This window comes from Gossypium arboreum, chromosome 4, assembly GCF_025698485.1.
Source record: "Gossypium arboreum isolate Shixiya-1 chromosome 4, ASM2569848v2, whole genome shotgun sequence".
NCBI lineage: Eukaryota > Viridiplantae > Streptophyta > Magnoliopsida > Malvales > Malvaceae > Gossypium > Gossypium arboreum.
Window position 1 is genome coordinate 12,253,618 of NC_069073.1, and position 23,697 is coordinate 12,277,314.

At 30.0% G+C, this 23,697-nt stretch overlaps 2 protein-coding genes across 2 annotated transcripts; both read left to right on the forward strand.

Moving 5' to 3' along the window:
* The first annotated feature begins 9,385 nt into the window (after positions 1–9,385).
* On the forward strand, positions 9,386–12,889 carry LOC108458088 (probable galactinol--sucrose galactosyltransferase 5). Its single transcript, XM_017757335.2, has 4 exons — positions 9,386–10,911; positions 11,370–11,547; positions 11,765–12,132; positions 12,219–12,889. Exons 1-4 carry the CDS (start codon positions 9,676–9,678, stop codon positions 12,774–12,776), a joined length of 2,340 nt encoding a protein of 779 aa, XP_017612824.1. The 5' UTR covers positions 9,386–9,675; the 3' UTR covers positions 12,777–12,889.
* Positions 12,890–13,291: 402 nt separating this feature from the next.
* LOC108460799 (uncharacterized) lies at positions 13,292–16,450 on the forward strand. Its single transcript, XM_017760455.2, has 3 exons — positions 13,292–13,815; positions 14,189–14,467; positions 15,133–16,450. Exons 1-3 carry the CDS (start codon positions 13,528–13,530, stop codon positions 16,192–16,194), a joined length of 1,629 nt encoding a protein of 542 aa, XP_017615944.2. The 5' UTR covers positions 13,292–13,527; the 3' UTR covers positions 16,195–16,450.
* The last annotated feature ends 7,247 nt before the right edge of the window (positions 16,451–23,697 follow it).

A 23,697-nucleotide genomic window follows, 5' to 3' on the forward strand; every position in this document is an offset into this window, starting at 1 on the left:
TATATTATTACTTATTACAATTAATATTATTATTTATTAGATTTAATATGATATTATGATAGTATATTGAAAATGTAGATTTTAAAAGTAGATTTAAAGAAGACTTGGTAAAATATTTATAGGTATGGTAAGGTTTAAACATTTGTTTTTTATACGAATTGGGTTTGAGTGGAAAATTGAGCCTATAATTTAGGTCAAGTTAAATTTAAGTAAAGAAAGTGAATATAAAAAATTTGTATGAACTCAATCCGAACCTATCTTTGTCTTTGAACAAGTTTACAGGAAATAAGAGTTTTGGCCTTTAAAATAATGAATTGTTAGTATAGCCCTATAAAAATAATATAATTTGATAAGTTAATATAAAGGTAAATTTGTATTTTGACATTAAAATATATAATTCAACTATAGCTCTTTCAAAATGGTAAAATATTAGTTTAGCCCCTCCATGAATTATAAATTTATAAGTTAATGTAATGGCGAACTACATTTTAACCATTTTTAAAATTTTATAATTTAATTTTGATATCAAGAAAATGTTCCTTCGATTGTGACTATTCATCTATACTATTATTTAAACTTTTAATTGAGTTGGTGTCACGAGTCAATTCAACATCACTTTATTTATTTAAAAGTTAACAAATCGAAATTAAATATTTAATAATTAAGGATAGGATAAAAGGTAATCTAATATTTTTAAAAACAATAACGCATCTTCTAAACACTTTTTAAAAAATAAAATAAGTGCACAACAAGTAAACAAAAAAATTTTAAATATATTTTGTCTCATTTGCATTAAACAAAAGTTGTAAAATGTTTAACATTATTTTATATTTTCACCTTACAATGGACGTGCCATAAGACTAGTATTAATAATATAAAAGAATACCGAATATTCTGTGCTTCCAACCGACTCATTTAGGGAAAACGTTTAGGTGACGGTAGTTAGTGACCTGTTCTTCTTTTGAAAGAATTTTATGGGTTCCAACTTCCAACACATGATTGGGCCTTCTCAAAAAAGCGTCACCCAACATAACAACTTCCGACACCAAACACCGACTCTGTTTATAGTGACGCTACCATGACTGGTACACATTTGGCGCTTGTTTTTTTTGTAAACTGTCTAAATTTCATTGCTGCAAATTAGGGGTAGGCTAGCAACCAACTATTCATTTGCCTTCAAATTTTTGTATAATTAAAGTCCTTTATTATTTTAACTAAATAAAATTAACGATCACAATATTTTAAATGTGTCAATTTTAAAAATTAAAACTCTTTAGTGGATGTTAAAATGGAAAACGCGTGAAAACATAATCAATTAATATTAATTTTATATTGTTTCTTTAAATATAAAAATATAATACTGAATTAATGTTATCTTTAACACATTTTTGACCGACCTATCTATGTTCAAACGCACCCAATTATGTGCCAAGCGTGGACTAGTAGGAGAGTTACAAGTGCTCTATGATGGCAGCCTCGAAATAGACACAAACTTTCTTACCCAACTAAAAGAAATTTTAATGATTTCCTTCGCGCTCCAAGTGATATCCTGAAAAATAAAACTATTCTAATTTTTCCATATACACCAAGAAATCATCCCAAAAAGATAAGACCAGTCAATCCCATTTAAACTAAAAGACAACATTATTTGGAGTTTCTCTGTCATCCATTCATGAAAAATTCCACAGTAGAAACAAACTTGATAAGCTATGAAAATATTACTTTCATATTATCAACATACATTTAAATGCATTAAATATATATGAAAAGGGAAAAAAGAAAAAGCTAGCTCAGCACCCTTAAATTTATTATTTAATTTTGCTTTTATTTTATTTAAAATAAAAATATATATTCTCGTTGTTTTTCTGTAAAAAAACAGTTTATATATTTAAAAAAAAAACAAAAAGAAATTGTCGTTTTCATAATTTTGTCAAAAATTAAGAGTAAAATATAATTCCAGTTTCTAGATTATCAGAATTTCTTTCAAAGAACCGTTGTAAAAGAAAATCCCGTTGCCCGTTTCCTGCGTTTTTACGCTTTATCCACGGGAGTGTTTGTCACCAAATCCTTTATCCTGATAACACGTGTACAAATAACTGACATGTTTCTTATAGTTCATACGTGGAAATGTCCTATTGGGTTGAGTGATAGTTGAAAAATTTGGTCGTTAGGAACCAACGGTCACCGTCTTTTCATTGACGTTTACTATGCCGTTGGTCCCTCCAATACTGGTTTCTTACTGGGGAAGATTCCCACGCGGTACTGATATGAGCCTCCACGTAACCTTATCTGGTTCTGTCGGTGGATAATTTTATTTCTTTTATTCTCAAGCTTACTCGTGGCAATTGTCGATTTAAAGGTACATCGAGTTCTCCGAATATCAAAAACGATATTTTTAAAACAAATGTTTTCGGTTTTTTTTTTAATCAACAAAGAAAGATTTTAATTAAGGAATATTCTTCGGCATTTAGAATGTTATTTATAATTTTACCCATTATTAATTATTTTAATTTATTAAATCAAATAATTTGACTCGTTATATTGATAAAAATTTAATCTTCAATAGAAGTGAAAACTGACCAGAGTTGAGAGTCATTGATCGGTGTTGCTGCAATAAACTCTGACCGTCAGTCTACCTCAGCCAGCACCATTAAACTTCCAACATTTTTGTTTTTGAATTTTTAAAATTTTAAAAGAACATTTCAATATTCAGGGTTTTTTATTTTAAAATTCTGACTAAAATATATTTTTAAAAAATTTAATATATTCAATTTTTGTATTTCCGTACTTTTAGAATATTTTAGCTAATTTTATTATTTTATAATTTTATTCCTTTTAAGAATTTTTATAATGGTTTGAATTTTCTAAAATTCACATTTAAATTAATTAATAAGGTGACAGGTATTTGTAGACAACGAAATTTTTGAATTAATTACAAAGTGATATGTGTCAAACCAAAGTTATCATGAGTCAAAGTCAGAGTTACTGTGACAAAATGATGACATCACATACTATGTCATAAATATTTATTGTTAATTAATTTAAATTAATTAAAATATAAACAATAAAAGTTATATGATCACTAATTAAAAAATAATTAAGTGATAATATTAAATTATTATGTTATTTCTAAATAATTAAATTAATAAAAAATACATAATAAATAAAATATTTTAATTTTGTAAAACAACCAAATGAAAATGTTAAATTATACTAGAACTCTCTTTTATTCAAGTAATTGACATTATAACAAGGGGTCACCCCAAACAATTCTACACATATAAAAGTTCAAGAAGTCCAAAGAATATCCACAAAAACCTCTGAAGAAACTAAAGAATTTGAAGAAATTCTGAAGGACATCCCATTAGCTCTAAAGAAAAGTCCAAATTAGAATATTCCTCCTATTTGCTGTTGGATCCAAGAGTCTTCAAGACTTGATGTTGGATGGATAGTTTCGCTTCAAGGATCTTCTAGATTTGGTCTTGATATTAAAAAATGGGTTTTATCTTCTTTGTGCTAATGCAACCAAATTGAGAAAAGCCATGATTCAAGGGTCATCTAGACTTGTTATCGAGAGGATGTAAGATGCTTCAAGTTCTTGATAAATTTCTTAAGATTTTGAAGAGAGCTTTGAGTATGCAAGATCTTTTCTTCATAGACCTTTTGGATTTTTGAATTTGTGAATATGTAGTGAATAGCAAAAATCAAGTAGACGAGAGTTTTTTTTTTTTTGTAAATTATTACCTCATCATGTATGTAACATCTTATTTTTAGTGGTTTCGAGACCACAATTTCAACAAGTGAATTGATAAATATTATTTATTTAATACTTACAAAGTTATTAGAGTGTCGTATTAAAATTTAGTTTGGTAATTTTAACATTTGCTTAGTTAATTAAGGAAAAAGGACGAAATCGTAAAAGCTGCAAAAGTTAATCGTTATTAATTAAGGAAAGATAGATATGGTAATTTAAATATTTCATTTTTTTAAATTCAAATTTTAGTAAAATAAAATCAACTTAACATTTTTTACATTAAATGATAAGTAGCTACCTCTGAACTTATTTTATATATGTTTTTCGACACGTGGCACTTTGTAATTGGTCCAAAAATTTATTTATCTATAATATAATCTTGAATCTTCCGTACTAAACTAAAAGCAAAGAAAAAGCATTGCGATTAATTAAATTAAGTTTTTGTTTGGGAAAAAAGTGATGAAAAATTTTCTAAATTTCGTTTGACATGGAAGACAAAATTAATTCAATTATAATTATAATTATAATGATTTTTCTTTGTTTTGAGTTTAGCATGAAAAACTTAAGATCATATAATCAAAATAAATTTGAGTTTCATAGACTATTATTAAAGATAAGTTATTTTAATTTATTTTATTTGAAAACATAAAATAAAAATTTAAAATTAGAAGGACATTGAACTAATTAATTTCAATATTATGGTAATAAATTAACTGACATTATCAAGGGATAAATTTTCTAATAATTTATTTAATTGAATTTTATGTTTCAAAATGTAAATTTTAATATTAAAAAATAAATTTAGAACTTTCGCAATGAGGTAAATAAGTACAATTTAATTTTTCTAAAATATTATTTTAGTTTCTATCACTTTTTTACCTCAAACATTACTTAAAAATGGTATTTTTTAGTGACCTAGAAGTTGGTTTACCAATAAATGAAAGTGTAAACATGATATGACATGTATAGTTAATCTCGACTAGTAATTTAATGGTTGGATGACTAAATTGAAAATACTCTAAAAATGGAGTGACGAAATTGTAATTATTTTATTTTGAGTGACCAAAATGAAAATACCTTAAAATTGAATGACAAACTAGATATTTTTACCTTTATTTAAAAAAAACCAATCTATTAAAGATTTGAAGTTTGGTGGAAAATACTTTAAAATCTCAATCTTCCTAATATAGTGTATTTAGTTAGGATGCTAAGTCAATCAATAAAATTAGTCTTAAAATAATAAATATTAATACAATAATTTTTTCTCTTTTATTTATATGAATTGTTTCAATAAAATAAAATTAAAAAAATCAAATTCTAAGCATTGAATTTGGAATTATGCCAATCTCACCCAATAAATGCACTTTTTATTCTCGATTTTGAAAAATTAATTTTCTTCCTAATAACAAAATTTCTTACGAATTTACTAATAATTTTTCTTAACAAAACCAAACCATTTATGAAATTCACATCATTTGCTTCAATTTTCCTTTCCTTTAATCAATAGATTCTCTCTCTCTTTCTTTCTTTTTTTTTTTTTAAATTAAAAATAAAGTTACCTTAGGAATAAAGAGCTTTGGAGGTTTTGAATGAATGCTCTAGAAAGTAGAAACAAAGTTGAAGTTATATTTTACTCGTAATCCCTCTTAATTTTTAGATATGGACAATTATACCCTTTCCAAGGGAAGCGTGACTATCTATAAATTCGGATTTAAAGATACTATTAAATATGAAATATTTAGGTAATATATGATTAAATGCTTAAAATAACATATTTACTCAAACAAAATATTGGAGGGATGATCTTTTAATTTCCATCATTAGCTTTCCAATTTTTTTTTACTTTTTCTCTCTCCTTATTCATAGTTTCCAATACTAAAGAAAAAATAAACAGAAGATATTATAAATATTTTTTAAAGATTTTTATTTAAATATTTATTTGTATTAAAAAATTAAAATTATTAGAAATAATTAGTAGAAATAGAATTGAGGAAATTTATCCAATATTAATAGAGATGATAATAATTTTTAAAATTATATATTTATAAGGTAACAAAATGAATGACGAAGACTGACAAGTATGAAATGATAATGAATTTGACAACATCTATTCCATCTACTCTATTGTCATGCTAGGTTCAAGCAAAAATGTTTTGCTTTTTTTTCTTTTAATTGACTGAAAATGAATTTTTTTTTTATTTTTTGGTTGTAATTAGGGTATTCATCGTCAACAACAGTGATTAATTTTCTCACCATGGATACTTTTTGAAGAGGTAAATGGCTAGTCATGAAATGTATTCTATTTACATGAGCAGAAATTTTCTCACCATGGATGCTTTTTGAAGAGGTAAATGGCTAGTCATGAAATGTATTCTATTTACATGAGCAGAAATTAAACTCTCAACTACATAATTAAGAGATGAGGTGAGTAACTATCACATATCACATCTCAAGGTTGAAAATAAAATTTATAAATTTATTTTTGTTTATATATTTTTAATATTTTAAATTCAAAGAGATAGTAAATGTATTTGACTATTTTAATATTTATTGGATTATGAAAAGTTGTGTGTAAAAATTGTAAAATATATTTGTTAAAATTTATATATGAAATATATATTTTTGTTGAAATGGTGGAATTAGAAGTTGAAATGTCTTTGTCAATTCTAAATTTCATTATTTATGAATTTGTATTGATTTTATAAAAAAATTGAGAAGATAAAATATATTTATAACAATAGAGTAAACTATAACATTGGTCACTCAACTATATGAAAGTTTTCGTTTTGAACACTAAATTATGAAAAGTTACAAGTTAGTCACTAAAACTTTCAATGTTGTTTTTTTAATCACTTATCCATTAACTCTTAACGGAATGGTAAGTAGCATTTACTAAGATAAATTCAATCCTCCTAATTATGCCACGTGAATTTTATAATTTCCACATAATTTTCTTGCTAAATGGAACTGTGTGTTTTGCACGAATAAAAATCATTTGCACCAATAAAAACCATCTCTTTAGTTTCTTTCTCCTTCACCTTCTATTTGCTCTCCTCAAAGTTGATCAAAAAGTTAAACTAAACCTAGAATTTGATACTCGTAAATTTCAGGCCACCGTACCCCAACCACAAGTCGATTCGAAACTTTGACCCCTAATAATTTTCATCTAAACTCTTCAAATCTAACCTTTGTATTATTCATAGCTAGATCAAATCATGACTCTTAAACTATTTGAGTTGACTTTCAAAAGTTTCATTGCTAAGCTAACTTGAAGACATAGATACTATAGTAAAGAATGTAGTAAGTAATCTTCACCTTCAAGTTCTTTGCTTTTGACTTAAAAGAAAGAAGGAGTTTCATTTAACTCCATTAATGCTCATAAATAGAAAATTTGTCAAGAATCATTCAAAGAAAAATAATTGCATTTACAATGAACAAAAAAAAAAAAACCAAATCATTTTTCAAACTAATACTATAAATTTCATTTTTTTTGTCTTAGACTTTTTTATTTTTCTATCAATTTTTCATTGTTCTCTGCAAGGTTTTTGAAATAAACATATGCACACACTCTTATAGTAATGATAATTGTATCACACCTTACATTTTTCTTCTAGCGTTTTCGAGTACTTAGGCACAAAATAGCTTTGAAACAGAGGTTGGATTTGAAGAGTTTTACGAGGAAAAACCTAATTTTTAGGGTTTCTGAGCATTCTAAAGTTCATAAATACATACTAGAAGAGGACCTAAGGGAGCACGCAAAGAAGAACAAAGAAATTACTTGAAGAACACCATTGGAAGCAACTCAGAAGCGGATCTCCTTCAAGATTGAAGATCTCCATTTAATTTCTCTAAAAGTTTTATTGGGTTTCTTTATGTCTTGTTGCTATCTTAACATTGAGATGTTTTAATTCCAAATTATGAACTAAATTCCCTAGATACCTAGGGAAAATGAAACTTATGATGAATTTTATTATTTGAGCTCTGAATTACATGATAAATACTTGATTCTTGTTCTTAATTATGTATGCTTATTTCATGTTTTAATATTTTCAAGATATTAATTCATGTTAAATGTGCTTATCTCAGTGGAGTAAAAGTTCCTGTTTAAGAGTAAATCTAGTATAATTGAGTGGAGTTGCATGCAATTCTAGAAATAGGACGACATAAATCTATCGGATTAGAGTCAAATTTAATAAGAGAACTCATAGATCGAGCTAATGCAATAGGGGCTTTAATTAGAAAGAGATTTCAATTAATCAACCTAGAGTTAGTTGTTCTTACTCTCGAAAAAGATGTTAACTTAATTTAGGGATTTCTACAGATCAAGGCGCAAGTGAATAAATCGTTTAATTCAGATTCAGAATAATAAGTGAAGTCTAGGTGGATTCTTTCCTAGGTATTGTCTATCTCATTGGTTTTATTCGATTATTTTCCTAATTCACTCTCTGTTGCGTTCTTAGTAATTAGTTTCGTAAATTTAGATTAAAAATAATCATCCCAATTTACCGGCTAAATAATAGAAAATTAGTAATTACTAGTACTTTTAGTCCTCGTGGATACGATATTCCCTACTCACCTTAGTTATACTATTGCTTAATAGGTGTGCTTGCCTTTATCGTAATTATAGTTAGTTTAGTAACCATCAACACTTTTATAGTAATGATAATCGTATCACACCTTACATTTTTCTTCTAGTGTTTTCGAGTACTTAGGAACAAAATAGCTTTGAAACAGAGGTTGGATTTGAAGAGTTTAGGTGAAAATTACCATGGGTCGAAGTTTTGGATCAACTTGTGATGGAGGTATGGTGGCTTGAAATTTGTGGGTGTCAAAGTTTGGGTTTAGTTTAACTTTCTAATCAACTTTGGAGAGAGCATTAAAGGGTAAAGGAGAAAGATGATTTTTATTGGTGTAAAACGCATTGTTTCATTTAATATGGAAATTAGAAAATTCACATAGCATATTTTGGTGGATTAAATTTATCTTAGTTAGTGCGATGCGACCATTCCATTAAGAGTTAACAAATGGCTAAAAAAATAATTTTAAAAATTTTAGTTTATAATTTAGTGATCAAAACAAAAATTATATATAATTAGTGATGAATGTTATAGCTTACCCATAATAAAATTTAGTTTATAAAAATACGATATTTAAATCATTTCTCAATTTAATTAGAACTTATTGATGATTTAAACAAAATAATAATATAAATAAGTTGTTATCGAATTTGAATAGCAGTTTTATACTTTTGTAAATTTATTAAATTTAAATGGAACCATATTTATTCAGACTGATTTTGTTAGTATTGTTTATTATTTTTGGAATTTAATAAAATGAATTAATTCTTTGAAAAATATATGTAAAATTATCGATGTGGCTTCCTTTTCAATCTAGTCAAAACATAATACCAAGATTTAAGGAGCCTCTATATTTTACACTTGTCGATCCTTCTGGACTTTCAAACTTTTGACATGATTGATGACATAATAGAAAGTATCTTGGATAATCTAAAGTAAATTTCATTTAATAAAGAGTATGACCCACACTATTCAATAAAATTAATTAAATAAAGCAAATTTCAAATCACCCCCTCACTTTTTTATTTTTTTTTTAAATTTCTTTTTAAATTTAATATTTCCTTCCTTTTTTCCTGCAAATGAAACTTCTCCTCAACTTCGCTCTGAATTAAGCCTATAAATTAGAGCATTGGCCAGTTCGATTGAGCAACCAAAGCAAGCAAATTTTAAAGCTTTTAAAAACACAGAATCAAAGCAAACTATTTTCACTGATTTTTATTTTTCCTTTTCAAAATCTCAGTTTTTTTCTTACCTCATTCAATTGACTGTTTCGATCTCTTTTGATTTCTTAAAACAAAACAGCAAAAACCCTTTTTATTTATTTATTTGGTTTCGTTTTTCATTATGGCTCCAAGCTTGACGAAGGTTAGTTCTGGTGTTTCAGGCCTAGTTGATGGCCATAACAACCAGTCATTAATCTCACTGGAAGGCTCAAACTTCATTGCCAATGGCCACGTTTTTCTCACTGATGTCCCTGCTAACATCACTGTTACTCCTTCCCCTTATGTTTCCACCACTGACAAATCAATTCCCAGTGTTGGATCCTTTGTAGGGTTCGACACTGTTGAATCCGACAGCCGCCATGTTGTTCCCATTGGGAAGCTGAAGAACATCAAGTTTATGAGCATTTTCAGGTTCAAAGTCTGGTGGACCACTCATTGGGTTGGTTCCAACGGGAGCGACCTTGAAAACGAAACTCAAATGGTGATCCTCGATAGATCAGACTCCGGCAGGCCTTATGTCCTCCTCCTCCCTCTCATCGAAGGCCCTTTCAGGGCTTCGCTTCAGCCCGGAACAGACAACAACGTCGACGTTTGTGTCGAAAGCGGCTCGACGAAGGTGGCTGCAGCCAGCTTCCGGAGTGTTGTTTACGTTCACATCGGCGAAGATCCGTTCATTTTGGTGAAGGATGCCATGAGAGTGATTAGGACTCACCTTGGAACCTTCAAGTTGTTAGAAGAGAAAACCCCACCAGGGATCGTGGACAATTTTGGTTGGTGCACGTGGGACGCATTTTACCTTACCGTGCACCCTCAAGGTGTTTGGGAAGGTGTGAAAGGTCTTGTCGACGGTGGGTGCCCACCAGGGCTGGTGCTGATTGATGATGGGTGGCAATCCATTAGCCATGATGAGGACCCCATCACTAAAGAAGGCATGAATTGTACCGTGGCCGGGGAGCAAATGCCATGCAGGCTCTTGAAGTTTCAAGAGAATTACAAGTTTAGGGACTATGTTAGCCCAAGGAGTTTGGCTAATGGTTCCACTAATAAGGGCATGGGTGCCTTTATCAAGGATCTTAAGGAGGAATTCAACACTGTAGACTTTGTTTATGTGTGGCATGCCCTGTGTGGATATTGGGGTGGTTTAAGGCCTAATGTCCCTGGATTGCCGGAAACCAAGGTTATTAAGCCGGAATTGTCTCCGGGATTGAAGAAAACGATGGATGATCTTGCCGTCGATAAGATTGTCAATACTGGTATCGGATTAGTGCCGCCGGAGATGGCTGATCAACTTTATGAAGGAATTCATTCTCATTTGGAAAATGTTGGAATTGACGGAGTTAAAGTTGACGTGATTCATGTAAGTGATTACTACTATTATTTTTAATTAAAAGAATTTAATTTATTTTAAAATATTTAGATGTAATTGTTTCTTAAAAGAATGATTTTTTTTAAATATGAGTTTTAATAGGTATCCAAGATTTCTAGAAAATTCATGAAAATAAAAAATTGAAAGTGTCTATGCTATGACCGACCAAATCTTAATCCTTTACTTTTTCTCTTTTTTTTTTTTTTTTTACTTTGACTAGAGTTTTAATATACAGACAAAATTTCGGTTTGGTTCAGTTACTTTGACATATTTCACATTTGGTCGGCACGTAACTGCTCCTAATAATTTTATTTGCCACACGTTATTTTTGTTCATTTCTCAACAAATCTTTGTCACAAAATTTTAAAACAAATATTTTTTTTTACATCTTTTAATCTGATTTTATCATAATTTAAATATTTAATTATGTTGTTTTCTTTTTGAAACAGCTGTTGGAAATGCTGTGTGAAAACTATGGTGGAAGAGTTGATCTTGCAAAAGCTTATTATAAAGCTTTAACAGATTCAGTTAAAAAGCATTTCAAAGGCAATGGTGTTATTGCCAGTATGGAACACTGCAACGATTTCATGTTTCTTGGAACAGAAGCCATTTGTCTTGGTCGTGTCGGTAAGTAATTAATTGACAAATATATGTTTCTTCATCTAATCAAGACATAAATGTATAATTAATGTAGCATTGGGACATTGCCTGTTTTCTGGGTAAGCTTGATTTTGACATAAATAAATAAATAAATAATAATTAATTTGTATTAAAGGCTTGTGTTCATTAAATTTTGGGCTTTGGGCCTGGTTGATCTAATTTGATGGTTTGTTTGCTTGTGTAGGGGACGATTTTTGGTGCACTGATCCATCAGGTGACCCTAATGGGACATTTTGGCTCCAAGGTTGTCACATGGTGCACTGTGCTTACAACAGTTTATGGATGGGCAACTTTATCCACCCTGATTGGGACATGTTCCAGTCCTCCCACCCTTGTGCTGAGTTCCACGCTGCTTCAAGGGCCATCTCCGGTGGCCCAATTTACATCAGCGACACTGTTGGCAACCACAACTTTGCTCTCCTCAAACGCCTCGTTTTACCCGATGGTTCGATCCTCCGCTGCCAATACTACGCTCTTCCAACCAGGGATTGCCTATTTGAGGACCCTCTCCATGATGGCAAAACCATGCTCAAAATCTGGAACTTGAATAAGGTCAGTCATTTAAGGATTGAAAATGGACTTGATATATTTTTATCCAAACTTCTTAAATATAACGATTTGCTTTCTGTATTTTACAGTATACTGGTGTGATTGGCGCATTTAACTGCCAAGGAGGCGGATGGTGCCGAGAAACTAGAAGAAACCAATGCTTTTCCGAGTTTTCGCATACGGTAAAGGCCGAGATGAATCCAAAGAACATTGAGTGGAACAGTGGAAAGAACCCAATTTCCATTGAAGATGTCCAAGTATTGGCCATGTATTTTTCTCAGTCCAAGAAACTAGTCCTCTCAAAACCGGCTGAAAACATGGAAATCTCGCTGAAACCATTCGATTTCGAGCTTATAACCGTATCGCCGGTCACTGTGTTTGGTAGAAAATCAGTCCAATTCGCCCCTATTGGACTAGTGAACATGCTGAATGCCGGTGGTGCCATCCAGTCATTAGCCTACAATGAAAGCTCAGTTCGAATTGAATTGAAGGGAGCCGGTGAAATGAGAGCCTTTGCTTCGAACAAGCCGACAGCTTGCAAAATTGATGGGAAAGATGTTGGGTTTGAGTTCGAGAACAACATGGTCATTGTTCATGTTCCATGGCCAGCTCCTTCTGGTTTATCCACATTAGAGTATCTGTTTTAAGTTACTGACTTATTGACTTCGTAGAATAACTCTGTAATGACATTTCAATTCCAAATGAGTGAAAACTTTTAAGACTACGTAAGAATTGAAGTTAATTGGATTATAATATACAAGTATTTTTTCTCTTTACGCTTGCTCTTCAACAATTTTCCTCTAGCTTTGCCTATGTTTTCACATTTTTCAATTATGCTATTGGTATAGTAAGCTAATTGATATTATTAAAATTATCAAAATATTTATTTCTTTAAACAAATTCAGTCAAATAATAATATAACGTAAGATTAATTATTATTTTTATTTTTAATAAAAGACTTCTCATTTTCTTGAGAAATTCCATTATTTAAAAAAATGATATTCTTAAAAAGTTAATTATATATGTATACATGTATACATGTATTATAGGCATAACCAATGTATATGTATGTATATTATTACTGATATTAAATCAATAAATTATTTTTATATTTAAAAAGAAATATTCAGAAAAACTAAAAATTTCAGCCCATAACCCAACCCAACAGATAAAGAAAAGAGAGAGAGAGATTAGTCCATATCCATCAAGAAGGGGAAAAGAAAAACAAAAACAAAAAAGGAAATCTTTTTCTTTTTGGTCAAATAATTTTCTCGAAAATCCCATCTTTTTTTCTCACAATCCCAGAACCCCAAACTACCAAAATTCTTCTTCATCCGTCAAGAAAAATAACCCTTTTTTCCTCTTCACATAAAGTATAAGTTGAAGAGTTTTCAATCGATGAATACATCTCAGTTCATGGACAAGCAAATAATGGACTTAACTTTATCTTCTTCTTCACCTCCCCATAATTCCCACAAAGATTTCATCGATCTGATGAGTCACCCACAAAACGAAGAAAATCACAATCAACTCTCTGGGTTTAGCGCTAGCAGTAACGGGGCTAGCAAGGTGGAGATGTTACCCGACTATGATTTCCAACCGATCAGACCCGTTTCAACCTGTCTTGATGCTGCTGGAGTTTTTAGTAATCCCAGGTCTTGGAGTTCGATCGATTCTAAAGCTAAGGTATATGTTAGGCCTCCTTTGTTTTTCACTTCTTCTTGTTGATTAAAAATTTGGGTTTTCTGGGAGTTGGATTTTTTGTCGTTAATTTTATGTTTTAGTTCGATCAGTAGATTTTCGGCTATGACCTTAAATTTCTTGATAATTTTCGATCAATTTTTGTGCCGTTTTCTCAGTGAATTGTGGTTTGACTAGTAATTTTTTGAGTTTGAACTTAATTTCTTTGTGGGTTATTTAGTATAATGTAGTATAGTTTGATTAATAAATTTTTGGCTGGTATCATCTTGATTTCTTAGTATATAAGTTATGAAATTCACTTGGGTTGTTTTCCATTGCATTACTATTTACTTGATTTTTTTCCCTTGGTATTGGACAGAATTATGGTTCTCTTGATTCCCTTGAACCTGCAAAAGGCGTTTTGGACAAGGACCGAAGTGCCTTCGACACATCAATTTTGGCTGAGATCGATCGAACCATGAAGAAACATACCGATAATCTGATGCATATGATGGAAAAAGTAAGTGATCGATTGACTCAGCTGGAGAGTAGAACTCGTCACCTCGAGAATTCTTTGGATGATTTGAAGGTGTCTGTAGGAAACAATCACGGAAGCACTGATAGGAAAATGAAACAGCTGGAAAATATTTTGACCGAGGTATTTTCTTAAAACAATCTTCTTCCTTGGTGGTTTGTTGTGGCTGCCTTTGGTATATAAAGGTAGAACTATAGTGCATTGGGCGTCTTGTGAGCTCAAGTCAAAAGCTTTATATGTAGCTCGGATTTTTATTCTTTATGAAATTGATTCAGTCTGTTTAATCAATGTTTTTGACTGTTTCACTCAAATGAACTGGTTTTGATAAAAAAAAAATAATACTTGATGATTCATTATCTGGGAATGTTTGATCAGTTCAGTTATAGAAGTTAAGCAGAACAAATGTTATTAAGTTGTAGTAGTCAAGTTTGTCTTTTCTATGTTCTTGGTTTGATTAAATTGTAACCTGAACAAGTTATATTATGCAATCTGGAAATGTCTTTATACATTAGCAAAGTGGGAAACACGTATCTAGATCCCAAAACGAATGTAGATTTCAGTCAAACCTTAATGGCCGATTTTAATGGCTCTTCAGTAAACTTGCCAGGAGGAATAGTCTTCTCGTACCATGTGAAACTGAGTTGCGTAACCTATGAAGGTCCTGTTGAGGTTTTATAATAAGGTTATTGTGGAAGTATGAAATATTGTCATCTATATTTGGGATTTGTTGTAGGTTTTATCATGGACTGGTTTGTGTTTATTTGATGTTCTTGATCAATTGTATGCAGGTGCAAACCGGGGTTCATGATTTAAAAGAAAAGCAAGAGATAATGGAAGCTCAGTTGCAGCTTGCAAAGCTGGAGGTGAGCAAGGTAGAGCAGCCATCTGAAACCCAGAATACTGTGCGGACAGAATCCGTTCAGCAAGTTGCATCTGCTCCTTTTCAATCTCACCAACAGCTTCCCCTGGCTGCCTCTTTCCCGCAATCACTTCCTTCTGTTCCTCCTCCAGCTCTTCCCCAGCCGAGTTTGCCACCACCGGTTCAGCATGCGAACCAGTTCCCTCAGAGCCATGTTCCTTCTGTTCCTCAGCAAGACCCTTACTATCCACCGCCTGGTCAAACTCAAGAGACTCCTAGTCAGCAATTTCCAATGCCACCTACTCAGCAACCACAGCTCCCTCCTGCAACACCACCTCATCAACCATATCAACCAGCACCTCCACCGCAATATTCTCAACCTCCGCAGCCCCTTCAACTACAACCTTCTGTAGGCCACCATCCGGAAGAGGCACCTTACCCCCTTTCTCAGATCTATCCACTGAATCTGCGCCAGCCACCTTCTCAACCACCCAGTGGTGGTCCTCCCTCTCAACAATATTATGGGGCTCCGCCCCAGTTGCGTGAGCCATCACCATCCAGCAGGCCTGGTCCAGGCTTTTCTACCGGATATATCCCACAATCTGGTCCAAGTGAACCCTATGCTTATGGTGGATCACCTTCACAATATGGCAGTGGCAACCCAATGAAAATGCAGCAACTCCCATCTTCTCCCATGGGACAAAATTCTGGAAGCGGTTACCCACAGCTTCCTACTGCTAAGATATTACCGCATGCATTGCCCACCGCTTCTGGGGTCAGTGGTGGATCCAGTCCTTCTGGACCTGGTAACAGGGTTCCCATTGATGATGTGATTGACAAAGTAACCACCATGGGATTCCCCAGAGATCATGTTAGAGCAACTGTTAGAAAGTTAACAGAGAATGGCCAGTCTGTTGACCTCAATGTGGTGTTGGATAAGCTAATGAATGATAGCGACGTACAGCCACCGCGAGGGTGGTTTGGCCGGTAACCTGGCATCACCGATTCATTCATGCTGATGTATAGTGTGTGTTTTATCGCTTGATTCTCGTTGAACTTGTTTGGAGCTTAGCTGCCATATTTCACCCCACATGCTGCTTCGCTCTTGTTTCTGAACTTTAAATTGTTTTCTTAGCTTAAACTTGAATTGTTTCAATTTGTGTTTTTCAGCGTCATGCTTTTTTATATTTGTGTATTCTTGCAATAATTTTAATTAAGTTGCCCAAGTTTTTTCATTTTGTTGGAAATGAATTTGTATTGTTTTTTTCCTTATTGGATTAAAATATAAAAAATCCTGAATTGTATCACTTTTCCAAACAAGTGTTCATAATATTATTGAACATGTACAGGGTTAGGATTTGGTAAAATTGTAGATTCTTGTACTAAGAATTGGATTGTATTTATGTTCTTTATGTAAAAAAAGGACAAACTAGTTCTTATATGTTTGATCAAAGAGTAAATTGGTTCATTCGAATTTTCTTCCACTTTTACTGGTAAGAACTATTCCATGTATGTTAGCATGTGACAAAAAAACAAAAAAACTATTCCTTCTAATAAATTTGCTCTCTGATTAATTTGTTTATTTTTTTAATAGAGGAGAAAATGTAATTTAATTCTTAATATAAGGACTTTCATGATACTTTTATCGGATTTATTTAAATCTAAATTAGAGATTATAAGGTTATTAGTGTAGTTGAAATATAAACACAAAAATCATTTAACAAAGCTCACATCACAATCGTTGTTGAATGAAAAAACAAATAAAAATAATTTTGTTATAAATCCATTGATAAATGGGTCTCCATATAACTCTTAAAGCCTCCAAATTCATGAATTTATACTGTGCCTTGATTCTCTTTTTTTTTTAACTTATGGTGATTGAGGCTTTATAAATAGACGGCAGGTATAAGTTTTTTTTTATATCTCAAAGTGAAAGTTGAATATCCTTTCATTTTTTACTCTTCTCTCTTGTTATGATTCTCTTAATTTCATAATACATTATCAATACGATCTTGCTCAGAAGTAAAATTATTATCTATTAAAGATTAGATTTATCTTCCATGATTTTTCATTCGAAACTTCAGGTTCAAGATGCAAAAAGTTTTGCAGGGAGTTTTTATTTAACATTTCATATTGGATTATTATTCTTTTTTTTAAATCTAGAATAATTATGATAGTTTTATTTAATTTATCTTATTTTTTATACTTTAAGGATGTTGAAAGATTTGATCTCAATATAAATTTTGACCAAAAGTAATTTTATGTCAAATTTTATGAATTGTTTGTCGTTGCTATTGAAACTTTAGTATAATATAAGAAATTGAGATAAATTTACTTATCACATCACATGCTTAGATGTACCTAAATTTTTTTCATAAAAAATATTTTTCCTTAATATATGCTATTTGATAATTGCTTGGTGATTATATTTGAATGGCGATAGATTAATTTTAATGTTATAAATTGATAGATTTATAAATCACGATCCAAAATTTTAAAGAAAATTTTTATTAATCAAGGCCTAAGGTTCATCATAATATGTGACATTGCACCAATTCTTAATCATCATTAAATTAGTTGTTTTATGTGTTTATTTGATGGTTTCAATTTGAATATATATTTTGGAATTTGATATATATAATTTTCCTAGACCCCATATGTTTTTGAACTTTGATATTGCTTAAAATTCTCTTAATCAACAATGATTAAAGTTATAACGTATTAATAAAATTAATATTATTTCACACCAAACAATTAAAGATTATTTCACATCAAACAAGTTTGTTTTAAGTCTTTTAAATGACACATTTTGAGAAATGCCTTAATTGATTTTTGAGCCGATTTTGTTGTAGATTTTCAAGTTTAATTATAACCATTTTTAAAAAAAATTCATGAATGAATTTAATTGACTATCATTACTATTGTAGAGTTGTTGAGTGTATTTTATGCATTTTATGTTATTCAATTTGGTAATTGATGAATAATTATAAGCGGAAAGTTTTAGTGAACATGATATGTATGATTTTGAGGTAAGGTTCATTCATGCCTACGATGATTTTTGAAAATTTTGCTAGCACGAGCATCATATCAAGTTTGATATTTTAGATGTTAGTTTTATCCATAAATTTGATTTACAATAAACTCCATGCATTACTTGGCTATTTCTTTCTAGTTAATTGACAATGTAAAACTCTTGTGAAAAGGGTTTTAAAAGCATTTTGAATTGATCTCATATTTTCTTATGAATAAACAAAATAATGAGTTATTCCTCGAAGTGAATGTAGCAACAAATAATAATTATGAAAATAGAACCTATTGCCATTATTGACAAATAGATAAGAAGAAGATGAATGATTCAAAATGTTGCTAAATGTCATTTCTCAAAATAGAATGATCAATGATTTATACTAATTAATCATTCTTTGAAGTAGATGATGTCTCTATGATCTTATTGGTAAGGAATATTAGATATACTTACATTATTATCGACATATTTTTGCACATTCCTCGAAATGAATGTTTAAAATAAATATAATAAATTTTGTAATTGTTTTTGATCATTAATGTTAACTTGGACATTTGAAGATTTTAACATATTCTTTGAAGCGAATATTACATATAATTATTTAAAATTATACTTCTTTCGTTGAGTTAATGATATTATGGACTTCACATTGATTTAAACAATTGAAGTAAATGTCACAATAGTACTTGTATGTGGATATAGAGTAAAAGAATGACAATAAAATTTTAATTGTCATAATTTATATTGACATTATAAGTACAACTGAAATGCATATTAAAGTAAACCGAAGTTTACTAATACATATACATGTACTACTTGGTGTGACCAGTTAGATCATCTTAAATAATTTATGATGCAAAAATTAAATAAGAATTCATATGGACATCCATTAAAGAACCAAAAGATTCTTTAATTTTAAAATTATCACGCGTTGCTTGTTCTTAATAAAAATTGATTATTAGAAAATTTTACTAACTAAAGTTGAGATTAATGTCTTGCATTTATAAAATGAATATGGACTCATTCATCCAGCATATGGATAGTTTTGATATTATACGATTTTGGTAAATGCATCTACAAAATAATTAAATATGTATTATCAAATCACAACCTATCATTTGCAAGATTGTTTGTTTAAATAATTAATTTTGAATTATGCAATTAAGACAATTTGTCTTGTTAATGTTGATGAGTTAATATCTCGAGTTTTTATTGATTATCGTATATAAGTTTGAAAAATTCTTGTAAAGCCTATTATTTATACGCATAATGATTTAGAGAAATTATTAATTGAACACCTCTGGTTAATACCTAAACCATTATTTATGAGAATAAAACTTCTTATTTTAATATGAGATTGTGTTGATTTACGCGCTACAACACTTGTACTCATCAAACTAATAAGTTATAAATACTCCCTTATAATTGACTTTTGGTCAGGAGCTAAATATTTCCCATATTAGAATTTTTGTATGTGAGATATATGTTCTAATTGCTCCACCATAATGTTGGAAAAATCCGGTTAAGAAAACAGTTTCCAGTTACAACAAAATCTTAACGCCAAGTGTGGGCTTGAGCCACACACACCTAATGAGAATAAGAAAAGATTTAATTACTTTTAGTAGAAAAATAATTCTCTCAATAGAAACAGGTAAAAATTGTAAATTCCAAAAAATAGAATTTTTTTTTTTAGAAAAAAATTCCCATTGAATAATAATGTATAAAACTTGTGTGTTAATTGCTTTACTTGTAATATATATTTATAGGGAGATATAGGAGAATCTTGGTTTAACAAAGGTTACACAAATAATATTTATTTAATAGAAAACACTCTCTTAGTTTAACTAAGAGAGTGATAGGTGACACACCCTAGTAAATGTTGTTAGGGTTGTCGCCCCTCACTTATCATATGAGGAGGATTGGGCTTCTTATGTATTGAGTCCTATTATATATGCTTCTTAAACTTTTGACCAAACGCTTTATAATTTAATCCAACTCAATATTTGTTTTCTATTTCCAAAATAAATATTAATTAATTAATTAATCAAATTAACTAAATTAATTTTCTAATTAATTAATTTTCTTAACCCAATTCTAATTCCATTAAAGTCATGATAACTTTACCATAGAAAAATTTATAAGGAAATATATTTGATTTCCATTTTCAATAGATTCATAATGACAAATTAATTTAATTATATTTTTAACTTCAATTATTTACTTATAATTAATTAAATATTAATTCAAAACCTTAAATTAATTCTCAAGTCATTTCTATACTTAGTAAGAAAACACATTCATCCAGCTTGTTTCTATTTATTTGGTTCTACATTCAATTCATTTCTAGTTTCAACGAGCTAGCAAAAGGATCGATTGGACATATATAATTAGGGCTCAAATAATTTATAATTAAGTTCCATCTTTTCACCAATTAATTATAAACTTATTTAGTCACGAAGTCATTCCACTATAATAGTGTAATTGAGCTCTCTTTAATTACATGCCATTACAAAAGTTACTCAATAAGTACTCGTCCAATAATATTTTCATAAGTGTGTTACCCTCATAAGATATCCTTAATATATTTGGGATAAATTTGTTTTCCTAATATGAATATATTTCATCTCATGGTAATCATTATGTAACTGCTTATTTTTTAGTGGTGTCGGAAACAATGATTTCGAAATCATAATTGCGACGAGTGAGTCCATAAATATTATTATTTAATATTTACGAGTCAAATATAATATTATATTGAATTTTGATCTGGTATTTTTTGCTAATTGAATGATTAGTTAAGCACAAGAGGTTTGTCCTTAAAGTCAATGATTTTGGAAAATGAGGTATCGGACCTCATTTTCATAAACTGGGCTCGTAAATAATATTTACGAGCTCCTATATAGGAGTATTGAAGTTCAGTTTGGAAATTTTAGTGATTTGATAGTTAATTAAGGAAAAGAACTAAATTGTAAAGACTGCAAAAAATCAATTATTACGAATTCAGAGGTGTTAAATAAATATAAAAGCATATGTGAATGGTTTTATATGACAATTTAGCCATATTTATATTAGTGGCCATTTGATATATATGATTAATTGAGTTTTTATAATTATATATTAATTAAAGTAATGTTAAAATGTATTAATAATAAATAAAACATAAGGAAACAAGCTCGTCTTCCCCATTTCATTTTATTTACCAATCGAAACTCCATTGAAGTAATTAGGGAAGGTTCGACTAAGTTAAATCCTTTGCATGGTAAGCCATTTTCCCACTATTTTCTTATAATTTTTATATTTTTGAGATTGTTATAATTAGGTTCAGCTAACCCGTACCTCTAATTTTAAAACTGTTAAAGATTTTAAAACTTGCCATTGATGAATATTAGATGTTTTTGATAGAAATTGGTAGACTTGGAAGCTATAAAATGTTAAAGGACTATTTGATTAAGTAAATTTTGTTAATTTTGCGTTTAGGGACTAAATTATTAATATGTCAAAAGTGACATTAAATTTATGTAATTTTGGATTTTTGAAGGCTGTAAAAGGACATAATTGAAATCAGAATGGAAAATAAAGCCCAATTGTGAAAATTATTTATATTTCGGTTTTAGGGACTAAATTAAATAAAATATAAAAGTTTAGAGAAATTGTAAAATGAAATTAAAAAATTATAAGCATGCATTTGAGTAGTATTATGAGATTGATATTGATATTTTGAATTTTAAATATTATTTAGATCAAGTTGTTGACTTAGGCGAAAAAAGAAAACTGTCGAATAACCCCTAGTATCTAAAGTGTTACTGTTTTGTCAGGTAAGTTCATACAATATAAATAAGTTTAATTTTTTTTTGAATTATATTTGAATATATATTAATGTTTTATTAATAGATTGAATTGTATATGTATTGTTACATAAATTGAGGATTGAATTTAATAAAATGGATTGATACGAAATGGAAATGTTGAGGTTAAATCCCGATGAACTTAATAAAAGTCTTGTATACGAGGTTACGGGTTGATGCCCGTTGGTACTGAGCTCCAATATTTGTTGTGGAATCGAAGATACATGTGACACAAATTTAGTCTGTACTGGTAATCTGTTGTTGTTTTAAAAGTTTAGCATGGAGTGGTAACCTTACATATATATAAAGCCCTGACCAGGCTAGTTGTTGTATAAGTTTAGCCCGGATGAGTAATCTGACACTAGTGGTTATGGTTAGCTCGGACGAGAATCTGATATTATTTTTACCTGTGTACTGAGTTCTTTCGTTAGTTTCATAGGGTAGAAATAAAATATGGAAATGTGAAAAATATGAAATTGGTGTTGGAAAAAAGGATGAACATGATATGAATGTGTTGGAAAATGTGCTTATATTGTAGTAAACATGTAACTATTTTTTATTTATTTGAACGTTGAATAAATAAATAAAATTAATTTCTCATTTCACTATTATGTCTTTTGTATTTCTGTCTTTTATATTTTGCATGCATAGCAAAATTGTGATAAACAAATATTAGCTCATTGATTGTTTAATTTCAAACATATGATAAGTGGCATTGTAAGAACGTTTACATTGCGAGAAAGACAATTTACGTCAGTAAATAATCTAAACGAGTCCGTAATCCCGTAAAAGAATCAAGATGAACATTTGATTTAAATATTGAGAAGGATTATTATGTCGTCTACAATTCCAATTGAGGAGATGACTAGTCTTGGCTATCAGAGCAGTTGGCTCCATAGGTAGAGACATTGATGTATTCATTGGCAAAATGATATATTGGTTTGGACCCAAGATGAATTAATTCTGAATTTATTTGTGAATTGATTCACTTGTGACGTTCATGGTGTGATTTACCTAAATCCTGAGTTAGTCACTAACCATGCATAAGTAACTCATGTGTTTTGATATAAGTGAAGGCTTATATTCTAAAGATGATCAAGCCAATAACTGGTATGTTGGTTACATGATTTGTGTATGGCATGGCTTTACTAACTACAGTGAAATTCATAGCTCAATTAAAGAGTTAACAATATCCTCTCATTGGCATTGTATGGATTGATAAATATGGAACGTGGTCACAGGTTGCTTGTTCTCGAACGAGTAATTTATCACAGTCATTTGTTGACAATAATCATATTAATCATTAAGAAGACACAATGGTGACAATGAGATAAAATAGAATTGTATTGAGTGAACGGATTTAACTCAAAGAAATCAAGGATATCATACGAGGGTAACACACATATGACGAGGTCATTGGACAAAACAGTTGGATGAATTGCTTTTGTAAAGAGTATACAATAAGGAGTTTTCAAATCATGGTACTTCTTGTAGACTGACTCCATGATTAAGTAATTACAAATTATCAGAACGATGCTTCTGGATATAACTGCAATTACTAGAGCCTAATTGTATATGTCCAATTGGTTTCTTCGCTAGCTCAACAAACGCTCAATCGGACTAC